Genomic DNA, 20,092 nt, shown 5'->3' on the forward strand with positions numbered 1-20,092 from the left:
CAAAAAACACATTAAACAGCTCCTCACCTTTGTAAACAATCGCGACAGAGAGAAGTTTGTGTGTTTATTTGGCAACCTGAGAGAAGGGAAGCTGTAAAGCCGAGACCTATGGTCTCCCCTGCTGGATCTTAGTGCCTGCAGTGTTTTTGAGTGTGCGTGTGTGTTTGTGTCTGTGTAAGGCAGAGAGTTTGTGTGTTTGTTTGGCAACCTGAGAGAAGAGGGCTGTAAACGCGAGCGACCCCACCTTCAGCCCCCCTCCTCTCAGGTTGCCAAATAAACACACACAAACTTCACTCTGTCGCGATTGTTTTCAATGGTAAGGAGCTGTTTAATTTTTTTTTTTTTTTTTTTTTTGTTGTTTTACTTGGAGCAGTGATCCTGTTAGTATGCGCTCACGTGAGTGTGACTAGGAATGTTCCTTGCTAATTTTTAAACGGTTTTAAAAACAGTCTATCCGTTAATGTGTGTGTGTGCGTGCACATTTTACACACATACACCCTGCGTGCACAAACGAAAACCCTTATCTGTCGGACTTATTTTTAAACATTTTAAAGGTTAAGTATAGGTTAATTTGTTTTATTGTTACTTTATATATTTTGTATTACATATATATTTATGTATTTATTTTTTTGGGCTGTAGAACGAATAATTTAAGTTTCCATTATTTTCTATGGGTAAATTAAATTTGGTTTACGAGTGTTTTGGAATACGAGCACGCTTCCGGAACGAATTAAGCTCGTAATCTGAGGTTCCACTGTATATATTCCATGTAGGCAAATGCCCATCGCCCCAACATGTCCCGAAGGACATCATTGATGAAACTTTAATGAGGCGGATGGGTGGTGCGTCTTTTACAGAACACCTCAGCCTGGTCTCGGTAGACGGGAGGGATGGTGTTGACGTCGGGGGGCCTCGGACTCCCTAGAGCATGTGCCAGTTGCATCGTTGCAGGTCGGCCCCCACTGCAGGATTAGGTTTTGAGTCCAGGATATTAAAGGGTCATGCTGCAGAAGCGGTGTCCGAGGATGATGGATGGTGATAAAATGGAGGTTAGATGAAATTTAATCTGTTCTTGATGTTAATTGATGGTAAGGATGATGGGTTGTGTCTGGGTGGTGATGGGGCTAGATGAAAGGGGTCGACCGTCTACAGATACAAACAGGCTGGGATAACGATTTTTACCCCCAGTTTTTTGGCATAATTAAAGTCAATGAAATTACCTGCGGCACCGGAATCGATGAACGCAGTACTTCTGACCCGTTTGTGACCAAATTGGAGGGATACCTGAACCATGAGATAAGGGGTAGTATTGGTGATCGTGGTGGAGAGTTGGAGAGGGCCCGGTAAATTTCTCTCCCTACTCACTTTCCTGAACAGAGAGGACAGACTGCTCTGTGGTGCACCGCTGACCCACAATAGGCGCACAGCCCCTCTCAGAAGTGGCGCTCACGCTCGGCCTAGGTTAGGGAGGCACGTCCTAATTGCATGGGTTCCCCGGCTCCGGTGTCAACCACGGCAGGAGGTGGAGATCCGGCGTTTTCCGTGGGTGGTGGAAGTGAAGGTGGCTCTTGCCTGGCTAACTCGTCTTTAATTTTAGAAGCCAGTCCCTCGTAGTAGGATGTCCTGAGCGCAGTGTCTCCCCAGGAGGTCTGCACTGTGAGAGTACGGATGTCGACTCACGGACGATCCACCCTGCTGCAGATTGTATAGCTTTGTGTCTGTCTCCACCTCGCCCGCAAGATGGTCAAAGGTGAGTTTTAACTGACGGGTGAACTTGTTGTATGAATGGGCGGTATCTGAATCAGAGCGAAGGACTGCTGAGGCCCACTCAGCTGCCTGCCCTGATAGCAGCGAGATGAGGAGAGCAATGCGCAATGGACCGATGGAGTATTTGGTGACATTAAACTCAAACACCAGATCTAAGACAGTTAGAAAAACATTGCATCTCCCGTCCGTGCCATCCCATTTATCCGGTAAAGCAAGGAAAACATCAGAAGTTGGAAGGGGGGCGGAGCTGTGGCTGCTGCAATGGGAGGCCCGGTTAGCCACGCCAGCAACAACCTCGGGAAGGGCCGCATTCTCCTGCCGAAGCTCCACCACCTCTCAGCGCAAGGTCGCGACGTCTTGGACGATCCAATGAAGAGTAGTGAGCTCTCCATTTAGCTGATTGATTAGCTCGGCATGCCGATCTACCACATCGCAAAGGTGTGCATAATCCACTGGGTTTACCGCTTGTGCCTTAGTCATTTTATCACAAACTAACCGGGGATGATCAGAAGACTTAGCACTTAGCAGTTAGCCCTTTGTAAAGCAAGCGAGTAGGCAGGATAACCCTATTTAGTCTAAGGACTCTCACAGAAGGGGAGCAAGTGAAAAAGACAAATTTAACATGCGTTCTAACACACACTCGAATCAGAAAGTAAACCCAAGAAAGTGAGTACTCACAAAATGGCAGACGAACGATCTGGACCGACATGGGCGAACTCAATGACTGAGCGATGTGAAGCGCCATCTTGTCTCCTTTTATGCTTCCTGTTTTGCGACAGTACTACTCCCAGGTCCTAGTGCCGGTTTCGAAAAGGGTGTGTGTGACATTCAGCTTTTTTGCATTGTTGGTCTTATGTCTCTTATTTATCTCTTGGCAATGCCCTATAGATTTTCTATGGGGTTCAGCTCAGGCAAGTTTGCTGGCCAATCAAGCACAGTAATACCACAGTCATTGAATCAGGTTTTAGTGCTTTTGGCAGTGTGGGCAGGTGCCAAGTCCTGCTGGACAATGAAGTCAGCATTCCCATAAAGCTCATGTGTGGAAGCATAAATTGCTTCAAAATCTCCTGGTAGACAGCTGCGTTGACCCTGGACTTAATGAAGCACAGTGGACCAACTCCAGCAGATGACATGGCTCCCCAAATCAACACATACTGGGAAACTTCACATTGGACTTGAAGCACCTTGCAGTGTGTGCCTCTCCATTCTTCCTCCAGACTCTGGGTCCTTTGTTTCCAAATGATATGCAAAACTTGCTCTCATCAAAAAGGAGGACTTTGGACCACTGAGCAACAGACCAGTTCTTTTTTTCTTTAACCCAGGTAAAACGCTCCTGATGTTGTTTGTTGTTCAGGAGCAGCTTGACAAGAGGAATACCACATTTGCCCATGTCTAGGATCCATCTGTTTGTGGTGGCTCTTGATGCACTAACTCCAGCCTCAGTCCACTCCTTTTGAAAGTCCCCAACACTTTTAAATGGCCTTTTTCTGACAATCCTCTCCAGACTGTGGTCATCCCTGCTGCTTGTGCACCCTTTTCATTTACACTTTTCCCTTCCACATAACTTTCTATTAATGTGCTTTGATACAGCACTTTGGGAACATCCACCTTCTTTTGCAATTACCTTTTAACACTAGAAGCGCCGCGCCAGTGTCACCTACTAAAAGCGCGGTTCAGCGGTCATTTGACCGCCTATTGTTTTGAATGGGAAGCTGCTGCTGACACACAATGATCGCTAGATGGCGCTTTCACCCAAAGCAAATAGTTTAGCTCCAAGATCAACTTGCACTTGGACAATGCGCCATTCATTCCCACGTTGATAATCAGCGGTATCTTTTTTTCATATTCAACTGAGAAAACCTACTACAGAGTCTCTAAGGGGACAAACGAAGAGGGAAAAAACAAGTCCGAGGGGAAAAACAAGTCATGTTTGGAATTATAACCCAAAGTTTTTGACTTTTTTCTGCCGTTTTTTCTCCTCCTTTGTCCATCTAGGGGCTTCGTACTATAACAAAAAGGAAAGCTCTACTTAATTTTATATCGTATGAAGAAAATGTTATTAGTTTGTTCATTCTATTTGAAGCTTCTGAACGTCTCGGAGCAGCGATTTAGTTCTGAACTCGCTTCCGTGAAATTATCGCTAAAACAATATTAAATTTGAATAAATCAGATCTACCACACCAGATAATAAACTATGCTATGTCATAACCGAAGCAAACACCACGATTATGTCTCGTTTCGTTCAGTGTTGCTAGGCAACGGACCACGCGCCTAATCGGTTCACTTGGCCGCGGTGTATTATAAACCTGCGGGATGTTTCACTGCTTATGTTCATGTAATAAAAGCGAGGGAAATGTGGAAGTGATGTGTGGCCACTGAATGAGAACTAAATCGAAGATTTCGGTAACTACACTGAGTGTAACATCTGCATAGTGACACTAAAAAGCTGAACAACTTCACTTTCCCGTTTACCTCTGAGAAAAAAAAGCTGTATGTTGTTTGTTTATATGTTTATAAAAGTACACGAAGTAGGCGCACACACACACACACACCTCCCCTGAGCCCTCGGTCAACATCTATTGACCGTCGATATGCAAATGAGTCAAGACGTAGCCTAACGTGGTGTCGTGTCGGATTTCAGCGGTCACGGAGGAAAGACTTTGAGCAGCGTTTTTTTCAGTTACAACAAGCACAGCGATGAGTCCACGTTGTTTCACTGGTTATGACATAGTGACACTAAACAGCTGAACAACTTCACTTTTCTGTTTACCTCTGAGAAAAAAAGCTGTATTTAGTTTGTTTATATTCAGAGTAACACCTTCCAACCACCTCTCATAGTCTATTGTTAGTTTTAATGATTTGGCTGAAACTAATTATCACTACATAAGTACCCCAACACCCCTGATCATGAGTTTCAGCTGAAACTAATTCTATACATGCAACAGAAAATGTGGATGCAGATTCCAAATGTATAAAGATACATGCTATATATATATATATGTGTGTGTGTGTGTGTGTATTCGATGCATGCTATATATATGTGTGTGTATGTGTGTGTAATCGAGGCTGGCTCTATTCAGGGGCAAGAGGGGCAGCGCTCAACTAAATGTCTGCACATGTTAATATATTCCTAAAATTAATATATTACAAGTTGATAAACTGATCTGCAGTAGCAGAGAAATCCGCTGAAAAAGGGACACTACACAATAAGGTATTAGATGTCCCTCATGTCTCTGTCCCTCTGCTGTGCGTATTCATTCACAGGCTGCAGCGCGCGCGCGCGCGCTCTCTCTCTCTCTCTCACACACACACACCTCCCCTGAAGCAGTTGCAGCGTTTTTCAGTTACAACAAGCACAGCGATGAGTATAAGAATAAAATAAGGTATCAGTTTGGTCTGTGTAGTTAGTGCCCTACAGAATAGAATAAATGAATGAATAACACATTCCAACCACCCCTCAAAAGAGTGCCATAGTTTTGCAAAAATACTTGCAAAACATCAGCATACATTGGAGGGAACTTCTGAGGTGGTCAGTGATTGATGGCACGGTCGTTCGGAGGGGGTTGTGATCACACCTACAGTTCTTTTGTTCTTAGCTGTTGGTCAAATATTTCTCCACTTGAAATGGAAGCACAAAATTAAGGGGCAACATGCAAGGGATTTCAGCATCTCGACGCACAGTAGAAGCTGTTTGTAAAGAAGACACTCTTTGTTTTTTTATTTTGTAATCTTTCTCGTGTTCACCTTTTACTGTACAATGTATATTCATTTTATTAATGAATTGCTGTGAATAAACTACATATGCAGTTGATTTACCAGAAAGGACTTTTCAGTTTTTGTGTGCTAAACTAAATTTCAGGGTCAAGTAATAGCGATTTTATTTGAAAAGTATATATATATATATATATATATATATATATATATATATATATATATAAATATATATATAGGGAAAGATTAAGAAACACGCTGAAGCGGAATATATATATATATATATATATATAGCATGTATCTTTATACATTTGGAATCTGCATCTACATTTTCTGTTGCATGTATAGAATTAGTTTCAGCTGAAACTCATGATCAGGGGTGTTGGGGTACTTATGTAGTGATAATTAGTTTCAGCCAAATCATTAAAACTAACAATAGACTATGAGAGGTGGTTGGAAGGTGTTACTCTGAATATAAACAAACTAAATACAGCTTTTTTTTCTCTCAGAGGTAAACAGAAAAGTGAAGTTGTTCAGCTGTTTAGTGTCACTATGTCATAACCAGTGAAACAACGTGGACTCATCGCTGTGCTTGTTGTAACTGAAAAAAACGCTGAAACTGTTTCAAAGTCTTTCCACTTTCTTTGACCGCTGAAATCCGACACGACACCACGTTAGGCTACGTCTTGACTCATTTGCATATCGACGGTCATTAGATGTTGACCGAGTGCTCAGGGGAGGTGTGTGTGTGTGTGTGTGTGTGTCTGTGCGCGCGCGCCTACTTCTTGTACTTTTATAAACATTCTACATATAAACAAACAACATACAGCTTTTTTTTCTCAGAGGTAAACGGGAAAGTGAAGTTGTTCAGCTGTTTAGTGTCACTATGCAGATGTTACACTCAGTGTAGTTACCGAAATCTTTTATTTAGTTCTCATTCAGTGGCCACACATCACCTACACATTTCCCTCGCTTTTATGCATAAGCAGTGAAACAATTCGCAGGTTTATAATACACTGCGGCCAAGTGAACCACGTTCCCGCCGATTAGGCGCGTGGTCCGTTGCCTAGCAACATTGAACGAAACGAGGCATAATCGTGGTGTTTGCTTCGGTTATGACATAGCATAGTTTATTATCTGCTGTGGTAGATCTGATTTATTTACATTCAATAATGAGGCTTTATATCCTCAGGAGGGGTCATTACATATGTAATATGTAAAACAATATTGTTTTAGAGATAATTTCACGGAAGCTTCTAACAGAACGAACAAACTAATAAATTTTCTCAAAACCTTATAAAATTAAGTAAAGCGAAATTCCCTAAATTTCCTTATAAAATATCGCTGATTATCAACGCCAGAACGAATGGCGAATTGTCGATATTTTACGGAAGCATATATATATATATATATATATATATATATATATATATATGTGTGTGTATATATATATATATATATATATATATATGTGTGTATATATATATATATATATATATATATATATATATATATATATATAAACTGCATATATGGAAAGAAACCTGAGATAGTTACACATTCGCACTGAATGACGCAAAGATAGTATGCGCGATTCCTTGCGCCATCTGCTGAGAGAAATGAGAATCGCAGGTTGGAAAAGACAGGAAACGTCATGCCGCCGCGCAGCTGTCAGCGATTTCACGTAAATAAGAGCAAAATAGCTTTATACTGGCTTTTACTGGTGCGATTTTAAAAATTTAAGCATACAGGGTGATTAAGCTCACAGAACTAGGAAAAGTCATGAAAGGAGGGTCCTGGAAATTGATCGAGTGTGAAGTATTATTTTTTTTTTACCCCCTTGCGGTCAAATGACCGCTGCTCGGCGCTTCTAGTGTTAAGGCTTTCCCTCCTTATGAAGGATGTCAATGATGGTTTTCTGCACAACTATCAGGTAAACACTCTTTCCCATGGTTGTGTTTTCTACTGAACCAAACTGAGAGACCATTTAAAGGCTCAGGAACCCTTTGCAGGGGTTATGGTTAATTAGTTAATTAGAGTGGCATACTTTAAGCCTAAAATATTTATGATTGTGGATTTGGGGGTTTCATGAACTGTAAGCCATAATCATCTCAATTATGACAAATCACGGCTTAAACTATCTTGCGTTGCATGTACAGTAATAAGTCTATTCCCCATATTAGTTTCACCTTTTAAGTTGCATTACTAAAATAAATTAACTTTTGCACGATATTCTGTTTTTTCGAATTTAAACTTTGTGACATGGTGAGTTATCCTGTCGTCATGAAGTGATAAACTTGAATATTACCAGTTCCTAAGTTAAATTTTTGTTCATATGCATGTCAACACAGGGCCAAGGAGACAATGAAATGCTTAGGACGAGAAGAGCCAGTCAACTTTGTATATGTAAATATGTGTATATGTATGTATTTATGTATGTATGTATTTGTTGATCTACATACATATGGGGCGCAACTCACTTTTTAAAGTGAAAGTGAGTTATGCGTGCGGGTGTTTTTTGATCAAAAGGCTGATAAAAGCATGCGCAGATATAAGCAGATTTATTGATAAAACTGCAGACTATTAAGTCTGATTTAATTGCTATCACTAATCTTTTTTTTTTATCTATTTTATGTTTTGCGGGGGAAATAAAATGTGAGCAGAGATGTTCGTTCTGTCTTTTTAATTTATCTAAAAAAAAACCCTACAGTTTTGCCAAATGTGCACACGGTTTGATAAATTCACATCTATCGTGAATAAAAGGTGAGAAGAGATTCCGCAGAATTTTCTGACACAATGCTTGCTCTAAAGGACCATACTCGACAAGAATATACAGGAAAAGAATCACATATATAATAAGATAATTAATTAAATAATAAAATATATAGGACTTTATCTAAAAACATAACCAAATTTTTCATTCACTGCTAAAATGGTTAAATATGCTTATACTGTAGATATGTAGGTTACATTTTAAAAGTACAATCGCAAGTAAATTACAAACTGTCATCAAGATGGCGCCGGTGAGGTCGGCTGCCGTCATGACTGCTTTGACCCCCTTTTCTTTGTTTTTGTTTTTTAAGTTAGTTTTCAGTGTTTTAAAACCACTCAAATCATCACCATTGAGTACATTAGATATGATAGAGACACTTTAGTTTCTATTGGTATACAATGTACTCACGTTTGACGTTTTTAACTCCGGATCCAAGCTGTCCGAGTGAGATCCTAGGGGACAACAAAGGACGGGACGCAAAGGGAAAAAAGCCGGCGTCAGGAACAAGCTGAGAGCTCGTGCACACCACACAAATCTGCCTAGGATCCTGCTCGCCAACGTCCAGTCACTGGAGAACAAGCTTGATGACCTTGGGGCCAGGATAAAGTTCTAGAGAGACATTCGGGACTGCAATCTCCTCTGCTTCACCGAGACATGGCTGAACCCAGCGGTGCCGGACCACGCCATCCAGCTGGCCGAGTTCTTCTTGGTTTGCCGCATGGACAGGACACGGGACTCGGGGAAGTCAAGGGAAGGCGGCGTGTGTTTAATGGTTAACAGCAGCTGGTGCAACAGCGCGAGCGTTGTTCCTCTTACACGCTCCTGCACACCAAACCTGGAACTACTGTTCATCATGTGTCGTCCTTTTTACCTTCCTCTGGAGTTTACATCGGTCATAATCAGTGCCGTTTATATTCCACCACAAGCGGACATGGACACTGCCTTATGCGAGCTGCATTAGGCGCTCACACAACACCAGACACAGCACCGGGACGCTGCACTTATTGTGGCGGGGGACTTTAATAGTGCCAACCTCAAACGCGCAGCACCGAACTTTTATCAGCACATCACCTGCCCCACCAGGGGCGCGTAAGGACACTGGACCACTGCTACACTACAGTCAAGGACAGCTACAAGGCACAATCTCGTCCACCGTTTGGGAAATCCGACCACGCCGCCATCTTCCTCATGCCTAAATACAAACAAAGGCTGAAACAGGAAGTTCTGGTTCAGAGGGAGGTCGCACGCTGGACAGACCAATCAGTGGCCCATTACAGGACACACTTGATGACACAGACTGGGACATGTTCAGAAACAGCTCCGATGATGTCAGCGTGTTTACGGAAGCAGTTGTGGGATTCATCGGGAAACTAGTGGATGATACCGTAGAGAAAAAGACTATCAGAACGTTTTCCAATCCGAAGCCGTTGGTGGATAAAACCATCCACAACGCTCTGAGATCTCGCACCACTGCCTACAACACGGGACTTGTGTTGGGGGACATGGAACCATACAAGGCTGCGCCGTATAACGTCCAGAAAGAGGTGAAAGAGGCAAAGCAGCGCTACGGGAGGAAACTAGAGTCACAGCTCCAACAGAGTGACTCTAGGAGCCTGTGACAGGGACTGAGGACAATAACAGACTATAAAGCACCAACAGCACCATGCAGGACAGACGAGATCTACAGAGGGTGGTGCGATCAGCTGAGCGCATCATCCGCACAGAGCTCCCTGACCTGCACTCAATCTTAACCAAGCGGTGCTGGACCAAGGCCAGGAAGATCGTGAAGGACCTCAGCCATCCCAACAATGGACTGTTCTCTCTGTTGAGGTCAGGAATGCGTTTCCGCTTCCTGAAGACCAACACAGAGAGACTGAGAAGGAGCTTCTTCCCGCAGGCGATAAGGTCTCTTAACCACATCACTATGCAGATCTAGTACAATCTTTTAACATCCATGGACATTTGAATTTGACACTACGGACACATTTACACACATCCACACTTACAAGTTTATGTTTACATCCTGGACCATTGCACAAAGTCACTTTAAAAAGGTACCTTCATAAGTCACTTTTTATGCACATTTGCACACCACCTTTCTTCACCAAAGTTAATTTAAAAAAATGTTCTATGTACAGTATATTTCAATTTTTATTTTTATGTACAGTATATTTTTATTTTTATTTCTATTTTTATCCTAGTTAAATTTAATTTTCTATCGTATTTCTTTTATTTATATTTATTTCTTATTATAGGTTTTAATTCTCTTTTTAAGGTCTCTGGTGGTCTTATAAGCATTTCACTGCATATCGTACTGTGTATGACTGTGTATGTGACATATAAAATTTGAATTTGAACTGCATGTAATGTAAAATATGAATAAAACAGTATTAGACACAAATATATGATATGGTAGTATATACAATGAAAAATCTATTTACACTTAAGTGCTCAAATGTAAAGCAAACGCAATTATTTTTTTTTTGTGTATATTTAACTTCATTTAGCCGTTTACGTTATAGGAAAAATAACATTCCCACCCGCCCACTATTATTTTCTGTTCAAATGTAAAGATGCCCGCGTGTGTGTGGTAAAAGAATACAAAAGTGAATAACCTTTAATAAAGTTAACCTAAAACAATATTGTTTCCTGTGCTGAAGCAAACATGATTTTCAAACGGGTTTTGCTAACGGGGGAATTCACAGAACTGAGGGGCTTAAAACGATTTAACAAGACCGAGCAGACGTTTCTGCCTAGAATGTATTTCGCCAGCAAAATATAAACATAAATAGAAATACAATTTTTAATTGTACCAATTAAATCAGACTTCATAGTTTGATTTGATACTTTGAGTGTAATTCATGAATTTACTGAATATATTCAGATTTTGTAAAATAACGAAACCTGTTACTTTCCTAGACCTTTTGTACCATTTAACATTTTTTTTCTATCTATTTTATGTTTTTCTGGTGAAATACATTTTAGGCAGAGACGTCTGCTTGGTCTTGTTAATTCGTTTTAAACCACTTAATTCTGCCATTTCCCCCATTCGTGAAACCGGTTTGATAACTTCACACCTTCATAAAAGGTGAGGAGAGGGATTACATTAATAAACTACACAGCAAATATGTTATATCATTACTTAAATCGGCTTACATTGGAGTGAGCTGTCGTGTTGGAAAAGGCAGCGTTACTAGCGAGTAGCCTATTTATTTTTTTTTATTGATAAATCGCACGCATTTATCAGCCTTTTGATCAAAACGCTGTTTTTTGTAAAGTGAAAGTACGAGCCACGGGTTTTCGCATGGCAAAGAACAGCTATTTCAGTCATAACTTTACAATCACATTCCAGCTTTTATTTCCAAATAATGGATGAAATAATTATTTAGTGCTTGACACAAAGAGCAAAAAACATAATGATTATTATTATAAAAAGCCAGAAGCACGTCATGTTTATATAAGAATATTTACTTAATATATAAAGTAATGCACTTTTGATGGTGCTCAACGTCGACACATTTTTATGTTTTAAATAAGATATGTTGGCATATTCACGATTCAGGACATTCACATAGTTAACATTATCAGACAGCCTACTATCAGGAAATTAAATTAATTTTAATACATTTACATTTAGGCATTTGTCAGACGCTCTTATCCAGAGCGACTTACAAAAAGTGCTTTAAAGTTTACATACTTACACTGGGTTAACTTGGTTAATAACTTAGTGACATTAGTCCAACACAACTGGGAAGAGGTTCCTTTTTTTTTGGCGGGGGTGGTGGGGGGGACTTTGTAGTTTAGTAGTATTCAGTTGTAAACGTGGTGTCATCCTGATGAGGATGGGTTCCCATTTAAGTCTGGTTTGTCTCAAGGTTTCTTCATATCATCTCAGGGAGTTTTTCTCACCAGCACTGCCTCTTGACTAAATTTTATTTTTTATAATTTATAAATATTCTCTGCATATCTGGATTACTGTAAAGTTGCTTTGTGACAATGTATGTTTTTGATAGTTTTACAGGCTCATTTTTATGTGTTCAGACAAACAGAACAACATGAAATTATTTTGATCCTTTTTGTTGCTATCCCAATAAAGAACAAGTGTTTTGTCTACAGAAAACCCATTCAAAAGACAAGAGTAAAAGTGTTCCCAAGGGGATGAGTGTGGAATCTGGTGCCAAAAATCACCTTATTTTGTTATACCTATTGCTGTTGTCTTTTTCTAGCTTTATATTACTCCTTGGTCTACAACTAGGTTCTAACTAAGATATCTCCCTAATGATGTACATAATGGGTATCAAAATCAAAGTGGGACTTTTGATTGTGTGGAATAACTGAACACAAAATTTTCCAGTCTCTCCTTTGTGTCTATGTACATGGAGGTTTCATTGTCTCCTTGGGCTGGTTGGTTTAATCTTGCTTCTCAGAGGTTAGAACAGTGTGAGGTTCTTCATGTTTCTGTAGAAACAGATCAAACCAGGTTGATCTTTCCATTAAAGGAAAGGGTCATCAAAGAAGTTCCTGGGTGGCCAGTGTTTTAGCCATGACTTGAACGTAACTTATACATGTAAATTATTTAATTGTTTGCACCGCCTTTTAGAAGGGTCTATTGGTCTGAATTAAGCGAAGAATACATTATAATAACTGGTATTGGAATAAGAACTGTCTAACACATTATTAAACCCTGGAAGAATATTGCTGAATCCTCATATGGACAGAAGAAATGTGTTCAAATGACATTGTTGGACAATTGGACAATCTGACCATTTAGATTAATTTTTGATTGTTTTGGTTTTGGGAGCATAAGAAATAATTTTTACACATAAACTGGATACCATAGTGTGTGTGTAATAAAAGCTTAATGCGCTCAAACTAAATATTAGAGATTAGAGATAGAGGTTTGTTGTTTTAAAATTGAGATGGGTTGGTACCAGGCAAAATGTCCTGGTTCTGATAAATGGTGTGTCACTTTATTTCACACCAGTAAAATTCAGCTGTAGCTTTTCTCTTTGTTATTTATTTTGATTCCTGTAATGGAGTGTTTGTTTCAGTCCACAGGATGTCAGAACACTGGCACAGCCATATGGAAATTATCAATAAGCATGTCTAACGCCAGGTTATTAAGGTCACCCATTTTGCACATTGTCACTGGAAAACTAGCCCATTTGTAAAACACTAACGTGTGTGTGTGTGTGTGTGTTTCAGAGAGTCGCAGTGAAAAGGCCAAGAGGAAGCTATTTCGCCATTACACTGTGGGAACTTATGATGGACTAGAGATACCCAGGTAAGGTATACAAACCAGCTTGTAGGTGATTGGCTGCTTATTAGTGATATCAAAGTGACATTTTGACATTGTGATCCAAGATGGCGCCGGTGAGGTTGGCTGCCGTCACGATTGCTCCGACCACCTTTTCTTAGTTTTTGTTTTTTAGTTTAATTTACACCTCCATGAAGTACATTAGTTATAATAGAGACACTCTTGTTTCTATTGGTATACAATGTACTCACAATTTGATGTTTTAACTCCGGATCCGAGCGAGATCCTGAGGGACAACAAAGGACGCAACACGAAGCGGCGGCCACGAGGGAAACGAGCCGGCGTCAGGAACAGGCTGAGAGCACGTGCGCACCGCGACGCGAACAAGCTCGATGACCTCAGGGCCAGGATAAAATTCCAGAGAGACATTCGGGACTGCAATCTCCTCTGCTTCACCGAGACATGGCTGAACCCAGCCGTGCCGAACCACGCCATCCAGCCGGCCAAGTTCTTCTCGGTTTACCGCATGGACAGGGCACGAGACTCTGGGAAGTCAAGGGGAGGTAGCGTGTGTTTAATGGTGAACAGCAGCTGGTGAAACAGCGCGAGCGTTGTTCCTCTCACACGCTCCTGCACACCAAACCTGGAACTACTGTCCGTCATGTGTCGTCCTTTTTATCTACCTCGGGAGTTTACATCGGTCATAATCAGCGCCGTTTATATTCCACCACAAGCGGACACGGACACTGCCTTGTACGAGCTGCATGAGGCACTCACACAGCACCAAACACAACACGGGGACGGTGTTTTAGCGGGGGACTTTAATAGTGCCAACCTCAAATGCGCAGTGCCGAACTTTTATCAGCATATCACCTGCCCCACCAGGGGTGAAAGGACACTGGACCACTGCTATACAACGGTCAAGGACGGCTACAAGGCACAATCTCGCCCTCTATTTGGTAAATCTGACCACGCCGCCATCTTCCTCATGCCAAAATACAAACAAAAACTGAAACAGGAAGTTCCGGTTCAAAGGGAGGTCTCGCGCTGGACGGACCAATCGGTGGCCGCGTTACAGGACGCACTCGATGACGCAGACTGGGACATGTTTAGGAACAGCTTTGATGACGTCAGCGTGTTTACGGAAGCAGTTGTGGGATTCATTGGGAAACTAGCGGATAATACCGTGGAGAAAAAGACTATTAGAACGTTTCCCAACCAGAAGCCGTTGGTGGATAAAACCATCCACGACGCTTTGAGATGTCGCACCGCTGCCTACAACACGGGACTCACGTTGGGGGACATGGAACCATACAAGGCAGCGTCATACAACATCCGGAAAGCGGTAAAAGAGGCGAAGCAGCGCTACGGGAGGAAACTAGAGTCACAGCTTCAACAGAGTGACTCTAGGAGCCTGTGGCAGGGATTAAGGGCAATAATGGACTATAAAACACCAACAACCGGTATGACGAACGCGGATGCGACTCTGGCAGACAAGCTAAACCCCTTCTATGCTCGCTTTGAGGCTGCAGCTAAAGACGCTAGCGATGCTAACAGCTGCAGAGAGAAAGACACTGCCAGCACCGGAAACGCGTTCATCAACACCGAGCATGACGTAAAAAAAGCCTTCAAGAGAGTAAACACCAGGAAAGCAGCAGGACCAGACGGCATCTCAGGCCGTATTCTCAGAGCCTGCGCAGACCAGCTAGCACCTGTGTTCACTGAGATATTCAACATCTCTTTATCTCAGTCGGTGATCCCCACATGCTTCAAAGAGTCCATCATTGTTCCTGTCCCGAAGAAACCTCATCCTGCTTCTCTCAATGACTATCGCCCTGTAGCCCTCACCTCAGTAGTGATAAATTGCTTTGAACGCCTGGTCAGAGACTTCATCATTTCTTTACTACCCGACACACTGGACCCACTACAGTTCGCTTACCATCCAAATCGTTCCACAGACGATGCCATCTCTCATCTCCTCCACACATCACTTACTCACTTGGACACTAGAAGGCGGAATTATGTTAAAATGCTCTTCATCGACTACAGCTCTGCATTTAATACCATAATTCCCTTCACACTCACCACCAAGCTGGAGCACCTGGGACTCCTGGGACTGGACACCTGGGGGCTTATCTATGTGTCAGTGGATCTCCAACTTCCTAACTGGCAGACCACAGGCAGTAAGGATGGGCGGACATGCTCAGCCTCCATCACTCTCAGCACTGGAGCCCCCCAGGGTTGTGTTCTGAGCCCCCTGCTGTACTCTTTGTACACATATGACTGTGTGGCCACTACCAGCTCCACCACCATCATTAAGTTTGATGACTACACCGTCGTGGTGGGCCTGATCACAACGAGACGGCCTACCTGAAGGAGATTAGGAATCTGGAGAACTGGTGCCAGAGGAACAACCTCCTTCTAAACATCAGTAAGACAAAGGAGTTGATAGTGGACTTTAGCACCAAGCAGGAGAGGAACTACCAGACCCCTGTCATCAACGAGAGCTCAGTGGAGAGAGTGGACAGCTTCAACTACCTCTGTGTTCACATCACGCAGGACCTGTCATGGTCCTGTCACATCAACACCGTGGTGAAAAAGGCCCGACAGTGTCTCTACCACCTCAGACGCTTGAGAGACTTCCGACTGCCCTCCAAGGTGCTCAGGAACTTTTACTCCTGCACCATAGAGAGCATCCTGACGGGAAACATCTCAACCGCACAAAGCTCCATGACCTGCACTCAATCTACAGCAGGCGGTGCTGGACCAAGGCCAGGAAAATCGTGAAGGACCTCAGCCATCCCAACAATGGACTGTTCTCTTTGTTGAAGTCAGGAAAGCAATTCTGCTCCCTGAAGGCCAACACAGAGAGACTGAGGAGGAGCTTTTTCCCGCAGGCAATACGGTCTCTCAATCACAATCAAACCACCACACAGTATTGACCCACACATTTGGTTTTTACACACACACTGGACATTCTGGGATTTGGATCCAAGATGGCGGCGCGGCAGTAGCACGCCGCGGCCGCTCCAGAGCGAAATGGTGCTACGTTATTTACGTTTTGTGTGTAGCGCGTTTATTTTTCTATGTGTATGGATATTTTCGCAACTGGTGTCTGTACATACAACAGCCAGACACTTTTTAACCTAAATAACCCGGTTAATGATATCCACGATGAGCTGCGGGAAAAGCTACGCGTCCTCGGCTTGCTGCGTGAACCAGGCCTCGAAGCCTCAGCGTTGCCTGATGCCGGAGGCCGGAGGAAGGGTCATCGGAAGCGGTGCGCGAGGAAGCGGAAGCGCGGCAAGCGGGCGGGAGTCTGTGCTAGGCTAAAAACAAACCCCAGCCGGCCGGCTCTCCCGTCCATCATCTTATCTAACGTCTGCTCCCTGGACAATAAACTGGACTACATCCGACTCCAGCAGGCTACACAGCGTGAGGTTAGAGACTGCTGTGTCTTTGTTTTCATGGAGACATGGCTCAGCGACAGAGTACCGGACGCCGCTATTCAGCTAGACGGGCTAGCCTCGTTTCGCCCCGACAGAAATGCAGCTCTGTGCGGTAAGACTCGTGGTGGCGGCTTATGTGTATACATCAACATGAAATGGTGCAAGAACTCTGTGCTAGTTTCTAGTTATTGCTTATTGCTAGTGGAGTTTGTGATTGTTAGATGCAGACCTTTTTATTTACCACGGGAATTCACCACTGTTTTCATTATCGGAGTGTACATTCCACCTAGCGCTAATGCTAAGGAAGCGCTATGGGAACTGTATACAAAGATCAGTGAACTGCAAAACACAGACCCGGATGAACTGTTTATTGTTGCTGGAGATTTCAACCATGCAAATCTTAAGTCAGTGTTTCCTAGATTCCATCAGTATGTGGACTTTTCAATGAGAGGGAAAAACACGCTGGATCTTGTTTACACAAACATCAGCGGCACATATCAGGCAGAGCCCCGCCCCCACCTCGGCTACTCAGACCACATCTCTGTTATGCTAATTCCAGCATACAGACCATTCGTCAGGCATTCAAAACCGGTTCTGAAGCTGGTGAAAACCTGGCCAGCAGGAGCCATCTCTGCTCTTCAGGACTGTTTCGAGAGCACTGACTGGAACATGTTTAGGGAGACTGCAACTTACGGCGACTTCACTGACTTGGAGGAGTACACGTCATCAGTGACCAGCTACATTAACAAGTGCACCGATGACGTCACTGTCTCCAAGAGCATCATCTCACGACCCAACCAGAAACCGTGGATTACTGCGGAAGTGCGTGCACTTTTGAGGACCAGAGACTCTGCCTTCAAAGCAGGAGACAAGGTGGCCCTCAGAACAGCAAGGGCCAAACTTTCTCGGGCCATCAGAGAGGCAAAGTGCGCACACGCCCAGAGAATCCACAATCACTTTAGGGACAGCGGCAACACACGGCACATGTGGCAGGGCTTACAAGCCATCACAAACTACAGGACGACATCACCTGCCTGTGACAGTGAAGGCTCCCTCCCAGATGCGCTGAACAACTTCTATGCTCGGTTTGACAGGCAGAACGACGTGGCGGCGAGAAAGACCACCCCTCCTCCGAACGACCAGGTGCTGTGTCTCACTACAGCTGAGGTGAGGAAAACTCTACACAGAGTCAACCCACGTACAGCTGCTGGACCAGACAACATCCCAGGCAGAGTGCCCCGAGAATGTGCTTAACAGCTGGCAGATGTTCTCACCGACATCTTCAACATCTCTCTAAGCAGCGCCGTTGTTCCCACGTGCTTCAAGGCCACCACCATCGTCCCCGTGCCCAAGAAGTCTACTGTGTTCTGTCTCAATAACTACCGTCCCGTTGCACTCACACCCACCATCATGAAGTGCTTTAAGCAGCTCGTCATGAGACACATCAAGACCCTGCTGCCCTCCTCACTGGACCCATTGCAATCTGCATACCGTCCTAACTGCTCAATGGACGACGCCATCTCCACTACACTACATCTTGCCCTCACACATTTGGACAAGAAGAACACATATGTTCGAATGCTGTACATAGATTTCAGCTCAGCATTCAACACTATCATCCCCCAACAACTGATTGGGAAGCTGAACCTGTTGGGCCTGAACACCTCCCTCTGCAACTGGATCCTGGACTTTCTGACCGGTGGGCCTCAGTCAGTACTGATCGGAAACTGCACCTCCAGCACCACCACACTAAGCACTAGGGCCCCACAAGGCTGTGTGCTCAGTCCCCTGCTGTTCACACCGCTGACTCACGACTGTGTAGCAACACACAGTTTGAACCACATCATTAAGTTCGCTGATGACACGACCGTGGTGGGTCTCATTAGCAAGAACGACATGTCAGCGTACAGAGAGGAAGTGCAGAGGCTAACGGACTGGTTTAAAGACAACAACCTGTCTCTAAATGTTGACAAGACAAAGCAGATGATTGTTGACTTTAGGAGGACACGAGGCGACCATTCTCCGCTGATCATCAACGGCTCCTCTGTGAGAATCGTCGAAAAACACCAAATTCCTGGGTGTCCACCTAGAGAAGGACCTCAGCTGGTCCCTCAACACCAGCTCCCTACACAAGAAAGCCCAACAACGTCTCCTCTTTCTGAGAAGACTGAGGAAGGCCCAGCTTCCATCACCGATCCTGACCACCTTCTATAGAGGAACTATCGAGAGCATCCTGAGCGGCTGCATCACTGTCTGGTTTGGGAATTGTGCCATATCGGACCCTAAAACCCTACAGCGGATAGTGAGGACAGCGGAGAAGATCATCGGGGTCTCTCTCCCCTCTATTGAAGACATCTACACCACACGCTGCATCCGCAAAGGCACCAGCATTGTGGCTGATCGGACACACCCCTCTCACACACACTTCACATCTGGAAAAAGGTGCCGAAAAAGGTACCTGCCATCTGGAAAAAGGTACCGAAGCATTCGGGCACACACATCCAGACTGTGCAACAATTTTTTTCCACAAGCCATCCGTCTCCTCGACAAAAAAGGACTGGACTGATACACACACACACACACACATAAACGCACACAAACATTAGCACACAGCTTAACTCAACTACCTCAAAATATTGGGACTGGACTGACTAATCAACACAAGTGCAGACACACTGACCTACACCACCAAATTATCGTACACACCAACCTGTAAATGCTTCACTGTTTATCTTTTGCACAATGATCATGACTGGACTACTTTTTGCACTAATTTCTCAATTCTTGCTGCTGTTTTTAAAGAATGTTTACGTTTACCCACTACCTCAACACCATATTTTATGTTCTGTTATGTCGTGGTTGCGCACTGTCACTTTGTTGTTGCTCTTGTTTGCACATTTGCACGTGCACTTTATGTTGTCTGTAAAAATGTTATACTTAGCTAGTTAGTTTTTGTTAATTTATGTTGTAATTTATGTTAGGTCTCTCTGTCCTGTCTCTGCTAGCCAGTTAACTAGGCCTCTTGGTTAGCTAGTTTAGTGTCTCTGTTAATTTATGTTGTAAATTTATGTTGCATGTAGCACCTTGGTCCTGGAGGAACGTTGTTTCGTTTCACAGTGTACTAACTGTATATGG

The 20,092-nt window shown here is 43.4% G+C and overlaps 1 protein-coding gene across 1 annotated transcript in view; it reads left to right on the forward strand.

Annotated features, from left to right (window-relative positions):
- LOC128519948 (SH3 and multiple ankyrin repeat domains protein 1) overlaps positions 1–20,092 on the forward strand; it is a 158,400-nt gene that overhangs the window by 83,745 nt on the left and 54,563 nt on the right. Inside the window, exon 15 of the mRNA XM_053493928.1 lies at positions 13,457–13,535. Within this exon, the coding sequence (XP_053349903.1) occupies positions 13,457–13,535 (79 nt within the window). The remainder of the gene's footprint in view (positions 1–13,456; positions 13,536–20,092) is intronic.

The sequence above is a fragment of the Clarias gariepinus genome, chromosome 4 (assembly GCF_024256425.1).
Source record: "Clarias gariepinus isolate MV-2021 ecotype Netherlands chromosome 4, CGAR_prim_01v2, whole genome shotgun sequence".
Taxonomy (NCBI): domain Eukaryota; kingdom Metazoa; phylum Chordata; class Actinopteri; order Siluriformes; family Clariidae; genus Clarias; species Clarias gariepinus.